At 41.4% G+C, this 14000-nt stretch overlaps 1 protein-coding gene and 1 long non-coding RNA gene across 4 annotated transcripts in view; one reads left to right on the top strand and one right to left on the bottom strand.

The window, feature by feature from the left end:
* Positions 1-10669, top strand: part of LOC125133775 (uncharacterized) — a 30700-nt gene extending 20031 nt beyond the window's left edge. Inside the window, exons 2-3 of the long non-coding RNA XR_007136506.1 lie at positions 9643-9739; positions 10607-10669. This is a non-coding gene — a long non-coding RNA (uncharacterized LOC125133775). The remainder of the gene's footprint in view (positions 1-9642; positions 9740-10606) is intronic.
* TOX3 (TOX high mobility group box family member 3) overlaps positions 9794-14000 on the bottom strand; it is a 117799-nt gene continuing 113592 nt past the window's right edge. For all 3 annotated transcript variants that reach the window (XM_047792285.1, XM_047792283.1, XM_047792284.1), the window contains exon 7: positions 9794-11749. In XM_047792285.1, coding sequence (XP_047648241.1) covers positions 11021-11749 — 729 coding nt within the window. In that variant the 3' untranslated portion in view covers positions 9794-11020. The remainder of the gene's footprint in view (positions 11750-14000) is intronic.

Genomic DNA, 14000 nt, shown 5'->3' with positions numbered 1-14000 from the left:
GGGTGTTGGAAAGAAAATCCTAAGCTCTGAGGTTAACATCAGAAAGGACAACTGTTCTTTTTTGTTAACAGTCCTTTAAGCTGCTTGTACCAGAGAATTAAGCCAGGTTTGGTAAAAAGGGGTACCATATAGTAGAGTCATAAAGGAACAGTTGCAATAAATTGGTCAGGCTTAGCAGTACACAAATACATATGCATGTGTTTGTCTATGTTCTACATTAAAAAACAAAAAAACAAAAAAACAGAGTAAGTCCAGATCCAAGTAGGCAACACCCCAACATCCTTGCTCACTAAGCATTTATATTCTCTTTGGCCAGAGAAACTGGTCTCAGGGCTCATTGTACGGGGCTTCTGTTCTCTTGGAATCAGGAGCATTCCTGGCCATCCACCAACTGTCGGAAACAACAAGATAGTTGAGAATCTCTGCAAGGCTGGAGCTGCACACTCAGGCATAATACAGTAGGTACTAAAGCCATACTTCACTACCTTCCTCTTCTAGGGCCAAGGAGGACAATTGGAAGCAGCTCTTTGGAAACCATACCTAAAACAGGTTGCTTCCGTTGAGGCTTGGATCATTAAGTATTGGCTGCCAATATAACAAGGGACGTAACCCTCACTCTTCCTGGCTGCTGAGGCACAGATGTCATGCTTGTTACCTGGCAGATAAATGTTCAAGGGCACCATCATTAGGGCAACAGGTGGTGGACTTGCATGAATAATGGTCTCCCTCTTGGCATCCACTCCTCCGTGTTAGGAATCATGGAAATTAGAGGTGTCCAGACAGGAAAGATGCTTCTCACTTTTCCATGATAACACAGAGCACGTTGGGAACTCCCGATCCTTCTGTAATAAGGACTCCAGTCATTAAAACATAGCCATTACCCTTGAGAGACACAGGCAAAAATTCAGCAGTGGATGCCCACCTGTGAGTTGGAGAGAGGGGCTACGAGAGAGCTGTATGGATTTCCACGGCCATTTCACACGTGTTAGAAAACAAGCCTCTCACCCAAGTCATTTGTTCTGAAATTTACTTCCCACGCTCTACAGTTCCCTGCAAGAAGAGCCGCCAGAGCTCATGAACACAGACCTGCTTTGTAAATGCAATTAAGAGGAAATGAAGTTTCGCTTAAAACTCTAATGAATTTTCTTTTTTGTTGTTTTGCTGGGGGGCAATAGGGACCTAGCCTCATCATTTTTTTTTTTTTCCTTTTAGAAGACGTAGTGTTTATGTCTAGAGTGATTGGATGTCTATAGATTCACAAATTCCATCTAGAAACATTAAAATAAGCATTGTGCTAATGTGCAGGGGCCATAGTTTGGCCCAACGGAACTTTCTTTTGTTGCCTTGGGGAAAAACCAAAGAAATGAGCACTTTCCAATGGAATAGACCTGTTTTTTTAAACTGGTAAAATATTGTTATTCACATCTGCCCATTCATTTGGGTAGCCTAATGCAGTGAGTTCCTGCAGCCCTGTGGGTGACTAGGAAGTGAGCTTGTTGCTGGAGGTAAGTTAGGGCAAGTGGGTCTCTCAGGATATAAAAGAGAGAACCTGGCCTTTTGTAGTTGCAATCTTGCCAAAGCTTGTGTAAGTTTGTAAACATCATAAGATATGTTACGATGTTGACAGCATATGTCTCTTATTGTTCAGAAGTATTGTGAAAGTAGGAGCGGAGTCTACTTCTTAAAATATTTTTTATATAATAGTTATGGCATCCAATTATACAATAGTCATTGTGAATAATTATACCAAACCCCAGTCTGTTTTATGACTACTTCTCACGCTGAGCTCGTATACTCTATATAAACACCATCTGTATCAAACATAAAACTCTTAGTTGTACTAAGAACACAGGCTTCCAAAACGTAGCTTATTAGTTCTGGAGCCAAGTAGTTTCATGGCCATTGCCTGGGCACCCACAAACCACACAAATCCCGTGATCCCCTTTTTCTCGGGCTGAGTTCTGTTTCTTTGACTCAGAGCCTGTGTACTCAGGCTCCTTGTGAGAATCATGGTTCATGTGCCCAGACCACTGCCACCCTTCTCAGAGATTTTGTTTAGCATGGAGTATGCCTTTTTTTTTTTTTTAAAGGCCACACATATAGGAGTTCCTGGGCTAGGGGTCACACTGGAGCTGCAGCTGCCAGCCTACACCACAGCCACAGCAACACCAGATCCTAGCTGCAACTGTGACCTACGCCACAGCTTGAAGCAACGCCAGATCCTTAACCCACTGATCAAGGCCAGGGATTGAACGTGCATCCTCATGGACACCATGTCCAGTTCTTAACCCACTGAGCCGCAGTGGGGAATCTGAGATATGCTTCATTTGCTCTGCAGAGTTCTGTTCATTTCCTATACATGTGGTGGTGAGTTAAGCACTTGAAGTTGGCCAAGGGTGGGGCTTCCTGAAATTTTCTTGGTCAAGTGCTGGTGACATCTTTGGATGCCAGACTGCTCCTCTAGGAATGCCCAGATGAAGCTCCCTCTCCATCCTCCAGATGCTTCTTACTATGGAAGAGGTTGTAACAGTTAAAGGGAAGGACAAGTTGAAAAAACATGACCCTGGTCTCTGAATAGTTTTTGGTTCAAGAACTTAAACCTCTTGTAAATCAACTATACTTCAATTTTAAAAAATTAGAGACAAAAAAAAAAAAGAATTTAAACCTCTGTAGACAATTACCTAACCTTCTCAAGAATCTGACCATCATGTTTTGTCAAAAACATGAACAACATACATATTTTGTCCCCAACAGACAAGTAAATTGTTCTTGGGCAATAAACAAACATCAAACATAACCAATAATAAACAAATTTCTTCACGGGAATTAAACCCAATCAAAAAAAAGATAATTTGTTCCCATTATTATTTTTTTTTCTGTCTTCTGTCTTTTTTAGGGCAGCACCCGTGGCATATGGGGGTTCCCAGTCTAGGGGTCGAATTGGAGCTACAGCTGCCAGCCTACACCAGAGCCACAGCAACTCGGGATCCGAGCTGAATCTGCGAACTACACCACAGCTCATGGCAACACCAGATCCTTAACCTACTGTGGGAGGCCAGGGATCAAACCTGAAACCTCATGGTTCCTAGTCAGATTCGTTTCTGCTGAGCCACGATGGGAACTCATGTTCCCATTATTAAAAGTCATTCTTCTTTGACTGCTGACTTGTGTCCAGCAGTTGACTGAGCCCACATTTCTGGACTCTTGAAACTCTAGAAACGAATATCACTGCCACCTTTTTAACATATTTAAACCTCAAAAAGTTTCCCTGATAGTCCCAGCCTTCTTGCTAAGCAAAATTTTGGAATTTAAGCTGTGAGAAAACATAATATGTTTTTGGTAAGAAATTTTCTCCAAATAGCATAAACAATGGTGATTTTTTTTTTTTTTTTTTTAGCATGCAACATCATAGTGCATTTCTCCCATAGACTTCTTAGGTTCTGCTTTGGAAAGAGCTATAGCTATACTCACATTCATTGGCTAAAATATCCCAAACATCATTAAAAAGTGCTGTGCTAGGTATGCCAGCCTTTGAACACAATTTATGAAAAATGCTATTATGGAGAAAATTGTTAGTTCTTCCAGGTACCTGTCCAAACACCCAAAGATGGATATCTTAATTTGGCATCCAAAAAGGAAGCACACAAGAGGTCAGACTGTGTGTAGGTAATTTCCTCAGATGCTGTTATTTGTCCCCTGGGATCCCACATACTTAATACCAATTACAGAGGAGAAGATTAAGAACGGGCAGAAAGGGTGAGGGTGGAACAGCAGGCTTGAATGATTTGGACTAAGATCTTGTATCAAATTTGCAAATGACCAATCAAGGCGGGTTTAGAAACACGGCATCATTTTCGCTCCTTGTGACAGACTGAAAATTAAGGCTCCCTCTGCATGTCAGAAAGGATGACTTATAACAAGGAATGTTATGAAAATAACCTTACCTGGTAACAGTATACCCTTGGAGGCAATGCAGACTGACCAGAAAGACAAAGTTGGCCCAAAATATGAAAACAACAGAAGACCTGTATCTCAAAATAACCATGATCCTGTTGAGTCTGTAGAAGCCAAACACCTTGTGAATGAAAGCCCCCAAATAATTGTTCCCTGGAGTGTTGGTGCCTGGTATTCTGGATGAGTATGTTAGACGGTCATTCATTTCTCTTCGACCTGAGTAAGTGACTGTTTTTTCGAGGTATATTTAGAGCTCTGTTCGTTTTAAAGTTAAGACTAATAATAAAATCATGTGGACAGGGGGACATAGGATTGGAGGTCCTTATTTCTGTATTTCCCTTAACAAGTGGTGGCCTGTGGTAGAACACATCCCACTTAGCAAGGGGGATACGGTCTCAGAAATGGACAGGTGACTCCTGCAGCAGGATTCAGGGTCACTACCCATAATCCCCAGGGAGACGCGCTCCCTATTCTGTCATTGATTTTCCAAGCTCAATATTGATTTGCTGGAGTCCTTAAATAGTGTGTAACAATGCAGACCTACCTACTCTCTCAATCTTCCCTAAAACCTGCTTGCTTTTTTTTTTTTTTCTTTTCCTTCTTAAATACCTAGAGCAACATTATGCTTTGGCACTTTTGTGGCGAAATGTTTCAATCCCACAAGTCAAAGCTGTTTGCCCGAAAACGAAATAATCACAGAGAGATCCTGGTAGAGAAAACAATCAGACCGGAAGCTGTTCACACTGAAAAAGAAAAAAAAAATACCATGTGGCATCAGGCCCCATTGAGAACCCAGGCTAGGTGGCATTCACTTTGGTTTACTGCCTGACTAGCCATGAGGAAAACACGGATTAATTATTCTCTTTGGTCCTGTGATGGATTTCTGTCATCTGTCTATCTTTCTATTACCTATCTAGTTATAGCTGTCGTCTGTTCACACACATGTATTTATTTGCTCATCCTACATACAAATATATGACAGATATAAATATGTCCCATCTATATGCCATACCTATATACATATTGGAAGAAAAATGAAATAAGAGGTCTAGAAGGAGAAAATTTCCATTCCAGGTCTGGCTGTGTCTCTGATAAGCAGAGAGACTCTGGAACAAGTCACCACCATCTCCGTGCCTCAGTTTCCTAATTTGTGACACAGATTTCACTCCTGTCCCATCTGGAGAGGGAACTGAATGAGATAATCCACAGAAAACTGCTTTTGAAAAGTATAGAGCCCTATACAAATGCTAGGGATAATGAGATGTCTGACAAAAGAGCATTATTCCTCTGCTAAGAAGTGTACATCCACATTCACGTTTTCTATCTGTGAAGGTTCTTCTTTGAAATTAAATTGAGACCATAACCAACATCCCTCCCAGTGCTGCCTGAGGTTTTACTCAGCAACAAAGCAAAGCCTTCTTTTTTATCATTCATCGCATTTGAGTTCAAGCACCGAGAGGTACTTTTTACCAGTGGTGAAAATAGCTTTCTTTTCACAGCAGAAACACAGAAAATGATCTCCCTCTGGATGCTAATGCAAGGATAAGGCTTATTCTGCTGTTGTCACCAAAAAAGACCTTCATTCGGCTTTGTCGATGGTGTGTTCTTGCATCAGGAAGATGGGAGCTGTGTGAGAGCGAGCGGGAAGCCATCACTTTATTTATTTATGTGAATAATTAAAATATCAAGATAGATTTTCTTTTTCTTTTTTTTTCTTTTTACAGCTGCACCTGCGGCATACGGAGGTTCCCAGGCTAGGGGCTGAATCAGAGCTGCAGCTGCCGGCCTACACCACAGCCACAGCAATGCCAGACCTGAGCCTCATCTTCAATCTACGTCGCAGCTCTCGTAGATCTACGCCGGATCCTTAACCCACTGAGCGAGGCCAGGGATCGAACCTGCATCCTCACAGACACCATGTCAGGTTTTTAACCTACTGAGCTACAGTGGGAAATCCTGAGATACAGTTTCAAGTGGGAACCTTGTTTCATTATTCGTTCAGATTTTAGTGCCAACCAGATACTCTCTTCTCAAAAGTAAGTGAAGATAAAATCCTTCATGCCTTCAGTCTACCCTGATCATACCTTCTAACTCAGACACCTCTGGTGCTTTTTGAATGAAAGCACAAGTGCCCAGCCAGGATATATAAGAATTTATACAAATCTAACCGCAAACCTCTTATCTAGCACTTTCTTCTGCTCACCTCCCCCAAAGCACTGTGTGTTCAGTTTGCTATATTCTGTGCTGCTGTTAAGAGGGTGCCTGTGCTTTCAACCCCGGTGGTTTTTCTCCTGTTCCTCCACCTCTGGAGATGCCTCCTTCTTCTGCCAGAATAGGGCTTCCATCTCGACCTGGTGAAATCCTACCCACCCAGACTTCAAGGAGGCACATCTTAAATGCCAGTAATCCCATGCAGCTTTGTCTAAAACCCCCAAACCAATTGCAATCTCTCCCCTTTCTAAATAAAATTATATTTTTCTCAGATTACAAAAAACAAGAACCAAAAAACCCTAACAGCCCACGTGTGTCCTAGATCTCTTGTTGGTACACTGAGCATTGTCTGCTGGTGCTTTCCCCTATTGCAATAAAATAATAATAATAATAAGAGCTTCTGAAGATAAGGGTGGCTTTTATTCTTTTTAAAACTTTTATTGTGGAAAATTTCAAACAGACACAAAGTCAACAGAAGGCCCTATTTATTTTTGCATCTCCTTCGGGACCTATCATAGCGTTTTGCATGTAGCAGAAGTAAATTTAAGTAATTAGGGCCTTAGGCAAATGGAGCTGTCGGTCTGCATATCTAACTCCATGTTTCCCGGATGGTTAAGCTTCTCCTCAGTAACAGACCGGCGCACACAACCCACACACCTGTAGGATCACGGTCAACACGGGTTCGACTCATTCAGCACCTTTCAGATTCAGGGGAAGTGCTTATCCGGAGGGTGACTTCAGATAGTCAGCCAAGCTAACCCTATTTGAAAGAATGAGGAGAAAAACTTCTACAGTTGAGAATGTTTTCCAAGAAAATTCTAGAAAATTCTGGTTGTTATCTGTGTGATTTTCTTGGTAAGGCACATTTCTTAAAAATGTAAAATATTTGATGGATAACCTACAAATGTAAGGGCTCCCTACACATATCTGAATCACAGCTTTTCTTTACCTCGAGTTATTAACGGATACAAATACCATTTTGAAGAATCCTCTCTTTTCCAAAACCTCACCTCAGACCCTTCGTGCTACTATTTTAGACATAAATTTTTTAAAAATGTTGTGCCTACTTTGCCCATTAATTTTTACTTTTACTGCGTGTGTGTGTGTGTGTGTGTGTGTGTGTGTGTGTGTGTGTGTGTGTGTATCTGGGGGAGCAATGAAATCCCCAAAGCAAACCAGAATTCTAGAGTGATAGATTACACACCCATGCTGTGTCATAGCCAATTAACATAAATTGACTGCACACTGCGTTATTCTGCGAGTGCATGGAAGATCAATAAATATGGGGAAAATCCACCCCAGCTCCCCACTTTCCCATCCGATGCTAGTAGGTCTGAGGCAGATCATGCTCCTGTGATGTGTGTGCCACAGCTCAGGCAGGCAGGTGGTGCGGAGACACCATTCAAACTTGGCCTATTCAATCCCAACTCCTCTAACTCGCCATTCATGCATAGCAAAACACCATCTGGTCCTATTTTGCCTCCAGCAATCACAGCTGACCAAAAACGATAATAACAGCTGTTGCAAAACAAAAGCCAAACAAAGGGGGTGGGAGTGGGGGAGAAGGAAAGGTTAGATTGAAGTCCAGTGCTGAAAAATGCTCCATGAAGTGAGAAATGGGAAAGAAACCATTCAGATGGCTGAAGCCCGCTGAATGGACCACAGCGGAGGACTTCTACTTAAACTTGAGATATTAATCCATCTGTCTAGAAAGCCTTCAAACCTCCGTCAGGTGGTAATAGATGGCAGAAATTATGCTGCACGAAGGCATTTAAGCTTTTGTGTTCTTTGAGTTGGGAACTAATGACCCCGTGTCAGCTAAAAATGAAAACTCCTTCTGTTCTTTCATCATAAGGCAGTACAGGTTAATGCAAAAAAGAGAGTCTGTTTAGCCAGAGTAATAAAATAATGTGCGCACACGGCAGGGGGAGAGAAGAGGTGTGTGGGATGGAGGAGGGGCTGTGGGGGAGCCACGTTAATGTCTGTGGACCACTTAAGAGGGAAAGCCTTTAGGCCATTGAGGTGCCCTACTAATCTGATACCACACTTATTACCCTGATTTATTTCTGACCTGTAACCAAAAAAGTACACCATGTACTGCTCAGAAATAGGAACCAGTCCTATGTATAAACTCAAATACACATTGACTCATCATATGCTTTAGCGATTACTAAGAATAATTTGGTAACAAGGTGGGGGGATTCTTTTCATGAGTCAAGTGTTTGGACCTTTTAAAGATATAGTTTTGCCTGGTGATTAGTTTTTTAAACTGTAGTAACGAAGCAATTTTTTTTTTTTTCTTGAAATTGACCGTCAGGGGCTTAGCAACATTTAATCAAATGTGATAAAACCCAAGATTTATAAAATCATTTAATAGATGATTCAACACCTGCTTCTAACTGCAAACAGTTGAAAACAGACTTCATTTGCAATTAAGTCTTATCACTAGTGACATTTTTTTTCCAAGCAATACTTCATGGGTTTTCAAAATGACAATTACAGAACTAATACACAATTACTGTCACATGGAGTTTAGCAATTAATTTTGAAGACATTTGTCTAAAGGTTTCACAACAGAATATAAAATGGTTCTTATTGTTATGTAATGTTAGTTTCAATTCACAGCAAATCTTTTACCATCAGCTCTGCTTCTGATGGGTCTGATGCAAGCACATCATTTCTTTGCGGCGTACAATTGCCCCCTTGTAGCTGTGATTAAGCATCATTCTCAGACTGTTTGAACACTGATACCTGTCAACTAATACGTCTTATGAAAAGCTTCAATTTAGACATAAATTTTTCTACAGCAAGAAATCTATAAATTTATAATTAGAATCTCTTGCTGTTCAATATTTGTACATAATACAGAGTACAAGAAGATTATGAAATATTGAAAGCTGAATTCATTATTCATAGCCCACAACATACAGTAAATATTCTTTGAAATACAACAACTTTGAGGAATCCATATTCCATTATTTTCCGAATGTCTTGCACACAGTAGCTATGGATACCACCACTCACACCCTCGTTTTTTTTTTGTTTTTTTTTTTTTTTCCAGATTAGGATTCCGGTCAGGGTTGACACTTGCTGTTTTTAATTTTCATTTTATCATAAGCAGTTTAAGACTGTTGCCAGTGGTAATTTGCAATTTTTATCAAGACCTCTTCATTATAGCTTCTGACAGGACAGATGCTGTAATTAATCATGCAAGACAACTGGGGATAGTGGTCATACTGTTCTCAAAGAGGAGCCACTACAGAGCAAGAAAAGGGGGGAAGAAATGGGCACCGAAATCATTATTGGGGCTTAAGATCAGCATCAACCCTCTGTTTGAAGAGCAGTAACAACACAATGCCCGCTCATTTTAGCCCCCAAGAGAAGACGATGGCTTTTTCCTCTCTACTTACCTTGCCCTCCTTGCATCTTCACGAAATGATAATGATAAAAACATTTCGAATGGTTTCTTTGTTACAGGCCCTGCTTTGAGGCCACGCCATCTCCATTCCTGAGCTACGCATCTCTTACCGCCAGTTGAAAATGGAGGAAGACGCTCGGGCTTCAACAGAAGCTGGTATGTGACCTCTTTCCCCATCTTCTACACAGTCAAGGAACCGGAAGTGAAATTTGACATAGCCATTTTATTTGAAAAGTGAACAGTTTCCTGGTTGTTGCATCAAAATACAGTCCACAGGTTTTACTGAAATGTGTTTATTCTATAGCAAGATAAAAGCATTTTTGTTTTAGTTAAGCAAAATACAAACAACTTAATTGCTGCTATCGTAACTCATAAAAAAGTATAAAACAGCATAAAAACACAATAAGCAACGTAGCAATGAATGGTTTATGTCACCAGTGTTTACGTTAAAGCCTCGTTTATGAAAACTTTACAACACATGATAGGAAAACTTACAACTTTGAAAGAAAATATTTACATTGATTATTCAGATGTGGTGTGCCTTTTAAATATTCTACCGGTATTACATCTTAATAAAAACTCTTGCTTTTTTTTTTAAATCTTAACTTTTGTAATAACTGTTTTCATTTAAGTGCATTTCCCTTTTAAAAATACAGTGTTTTTAATTTTCGAAACTTGTCACTCAAAACACAGAATATAATATTCACATTCTTTTCTCCTAATTGGAATGAGTATAATGGGCTAACAGCGGTCGTAGATATTGTTACAACATATACTGTGGTTTGGTTTGGAGAAGTCATGGGTAAAAAGTGAAAATGAGTCAATAATTGAATCTAATCACTTGCATTTTTTTTTTCTGGAGAGATTTAAGGAAAAAAATAAGAGCTTTGGCAAAAGTCTGTGATTTACATTATTTTTTTCATGACAAAAAAAATGCCATCAACGATTGACGTCATACAAATGTTTGTATGAAACTGGATCTTCCTATTTCAGGTAGTTATGACTGTGCTTTTTTATTTTTAGGGCTTCGGAAGTTCCAATCGCCTTGAAGTGTAGTTTCTTCACTTCGGGGAGAAATAAGGCCATTTGCTATGACTCAGAGAGGCCAGTTTATTATAGTCATCGGTATGTCCCAGGGTTCATTAAACGGTTTGATTCACATATTGTAGGTAGAGCCTGAATAAATAAAAAAGGCATCACATAAAAGAGCACAGCTTTTCTTGTTTAAAAACAAAGTGGTTTAGAGTCAGCTAGAAGATGATTTTCAGCTACACTGTAGTTCTTATTGCCTATCTAATAGACACTTGAGAGGACCGTGGGATCTGTTACACATTTCTGCATAACCAACACCGACTTACAAGTTGCAGCCACGTACGGGGGTGACCCTCCAGTGCTGCTCTCCGCCAGATGCACAAATCTGCCTGCACGTGCGCATCTTCAGAAAATACTGACCTGCGATAATACTTGAGTCTGTGTCTGAGACTGTATCTGCGACTGGTGCTGCTGAGAGGCTGGCTGGGGGCTCCCAATGGTGGGGACTGGGGACGTGATCTGGGAGGTGACGGGGGAGTGCTGCCGAGGAGAAGGCTGGGACTGATGCTGCAGGTGCTGCAGCTGCTGCAGCTGGAGATGCTGCTGCAGCTGCTGCTGCAGCTGCTGTTGGTTGATCTGCTGCTGCAGGTGCTGCTGCTGCTGCAGGTGCTGCTGCATGTGGTGCTGAAAATGCTGCTGCTGCATCTGCTGCTGGATCTGCTGATGCATCTGGTGCTGCTGAAGCTGCTGCTGCTGCATCTGTTGCATCTGTTGCTGCTGCTGTTGCTGCTGCTGTTGCAGTTGCATCTGATGCTGCTGGGTCTGCACTGAAGGGCTCACTTGGGTGGAGGACGCCGAGCCAACCATGGAGCTGATCAGTGGAGCCCCAATGTTCGATGGCATGTTGGCTGCGATGGTGACCGACGTGACAATCTGGTTCATGGGGAGTCTCATGGTTAAGGGTTTGGGAGCGATCGACCTGGGGAGCGATTGCTGGAGAGTCTGAGGCGATGCTGATACTGTTCCGTGTTGAGACAGTGGGGGGTTGAGAAGGAGGGAGGATGTCAGATTGGTGGACGCCAGGGTCTGCTGAACAGAACGAATGGTCTGGGCTTCTGCTGATTCAGCGGCAGCCTGCATTTGGGGGGAGAGGGTTGGAGTGTATTGAATGTTCTGAATGTAGAGGGTATTGTCACTGATGACAAACATGGCCTCCATTATTCCTGCTTCCCTGAACCCAAGCAGCTGGTCATGAGATTTTGTAGCTCCTCCCAGAGGTGGAGACAACCCGGCCATCCTCTGAACCTGGGCCTATCTGGCGCCTTTGCACTGGTCAACAGAATGTGATGGAAGTGAGGCCTCAAATCTGTGTCTCTCTCTCAGAACCTGCCACTGCACGATGACAGACACGCGGCCCAGTTACCCCATTCAAGAGCCAGCTCACTGCCAGCCAGCCAACTGCCATGTATATGTATGAGTCCAGTACCAGCCTGCCCTGCCCCCGGTGCCAACTGCACACTGATGAGCAGGACTCTGTCTGGCCTCGCCCTAGATCTGAAGACCTAGCTAGTTAACTGGCACTCTCTACAATGGGTGCTTATCTTTGTAAATTATTGGGCTTTGGAGTGGTTGTTACACAGCACTGTTATAGCAAAAGATAACTGATACATATATTTAAGAGTATATATTTTAATAAAAAGAAAAAAAAAGGAACAATTCTTCAGTATTTAAGTCTGAACCCACCGTACCACCAAGGACCATTCTAAAAGTATGAGATTTGCTGAGTATAGACTTCCCGAGTTCAAATCTAGCTCTACTACTCAACAGCTTTGGGACCTTGGGCAAGTTAACTCACCTATCTGTTCCTCAGTTTCCTTATCTGTAAAATGGGCTTTTAAGGTATATACTTTCTGTAGAGGCTGTGAGAAATTAATGAACTCATATTTGTTAAGCATTTAGAAAAGTGCTTGGCCCACAGAAAGCACTTTGTAAATGTTAGCTATTTTGATTAATTAGCAATTACTACTACCAGAAAATGGGTGTTACTAGAAACTCTGAAGTTACTAGAAACTTCAAAGCCTGTATTTGCATGATTATTTATTTATAAGCCGTGCTCACTTGAGTATAAGAAAAACATAACTGAATTCTTTACAGACACTAAATTGAAGTGCTTTACAACTTTAGAAATATTATAGTTTACCAATTATTTTCAAAGATTTCCAGAATTTATCAAGAGTCATAAATAAGGGGAGAATGTTCAACACTCATGTGGCTGAATAACCTGTTATAAGACAAAAGATATGGGGCTTAACACGGACAGAAACTGCCTAATATATTTTGTACTATACACACATAATTACCTCCACAAAAATAATTTCACTAATGCAACAGTGACTGGAATGATTCCTCTGAAAGACTATTTTTTCCTCTTATTCTTTATAAAATTAGGGGTGTGGGGAGGGAGGTAAGGCACCCTGGAGGCATCAAGCTGCCATCCACTCTCTTTCATGATTTTGAATGTTTACTTCTAGGTTGTTATTACTCATATGGATAAAATCTACTCTTCGAAGAAACCTGAGGAGTGGCCTTACGTGGAGAGTCACTCAAGGTAGGAAAAGCCATGGCTAATGGCTTCTGTTTGAGGCCTTTATCAGTGTCAATCTCTGTCCACTGGTGGACAGTTCTCTGGTTTTATAGAAAAGCTCGGAGGGTAGGGGTGGGGGGACTGCATGTTACTGGAGGGTCATGAACATTACTTCTGTATGCTCTAATATTTAAAAAATCACCAGGCCAGTCTTAAGGAAGAAATTCAGGGCAAGTCTATTTATAGACACTTGGCCAATCACAGCATTGTGCCTTTATGATGCCCCTCAGTGGAGAATGGAACAGGTGGATAATTGTAAAGAAGTCCTGGTCACCGGGGAGGTCTCCTCCTTTACCGTTTACTGTAAAGCTTCTATTACTTTTGTCGGTCGGTGTGAAGATTAAAAGTGATAGTAGGATCTCATCTTAAGGAAGGGAGTCCCAGGCTCTGAGTGTAAAGGCATAAGTTAAAGGCATATGTGATGCAGCTCTGTTTATAATTGCTGACATTGAGACTGAAATCTTGGTCACTGCAGCCCCACTCTTTGGATGAATTCTTTAGTCCAGAACACAGAGAGCAAACTTAAACTTTCCTTCCATGATGACTCTTATAGTTGAGGACCAAATACCTGTATCCCCAATTCTCATGTCCCTGATTCTTCCAATTATTGAAATATGTTTTGATTTTCAGTCCTTACCATCATGGAGGCCACCATTCCTCCTTAAATTATGGGGACAAAAAAAAAAAAAAAAAAAAAAGAACCACTTCTTCAGATGTGGTCTAATCATCAAGCTGTACAAT

The sequence above is a fragment of the Phacochoerus africanus genome, chromosome 8 (genome assembly GCF_016906955.1).
Source record: "Phacochoerus africanus isolate WHEZ1 chromosome 8, ROS_Pafr_v1, whole genome shotgun sequence".
Taxonomy (NCBI): domain Eukaryota; kingdom Metazoa; phylum Chordata; class Mammalia; order Artiodactyla; family Suidae; genus Phacochoerus; species Phacochoerus africanus.
This window is presented reverse-complemented; position numbering and strand designations above follow the sequence as displayed.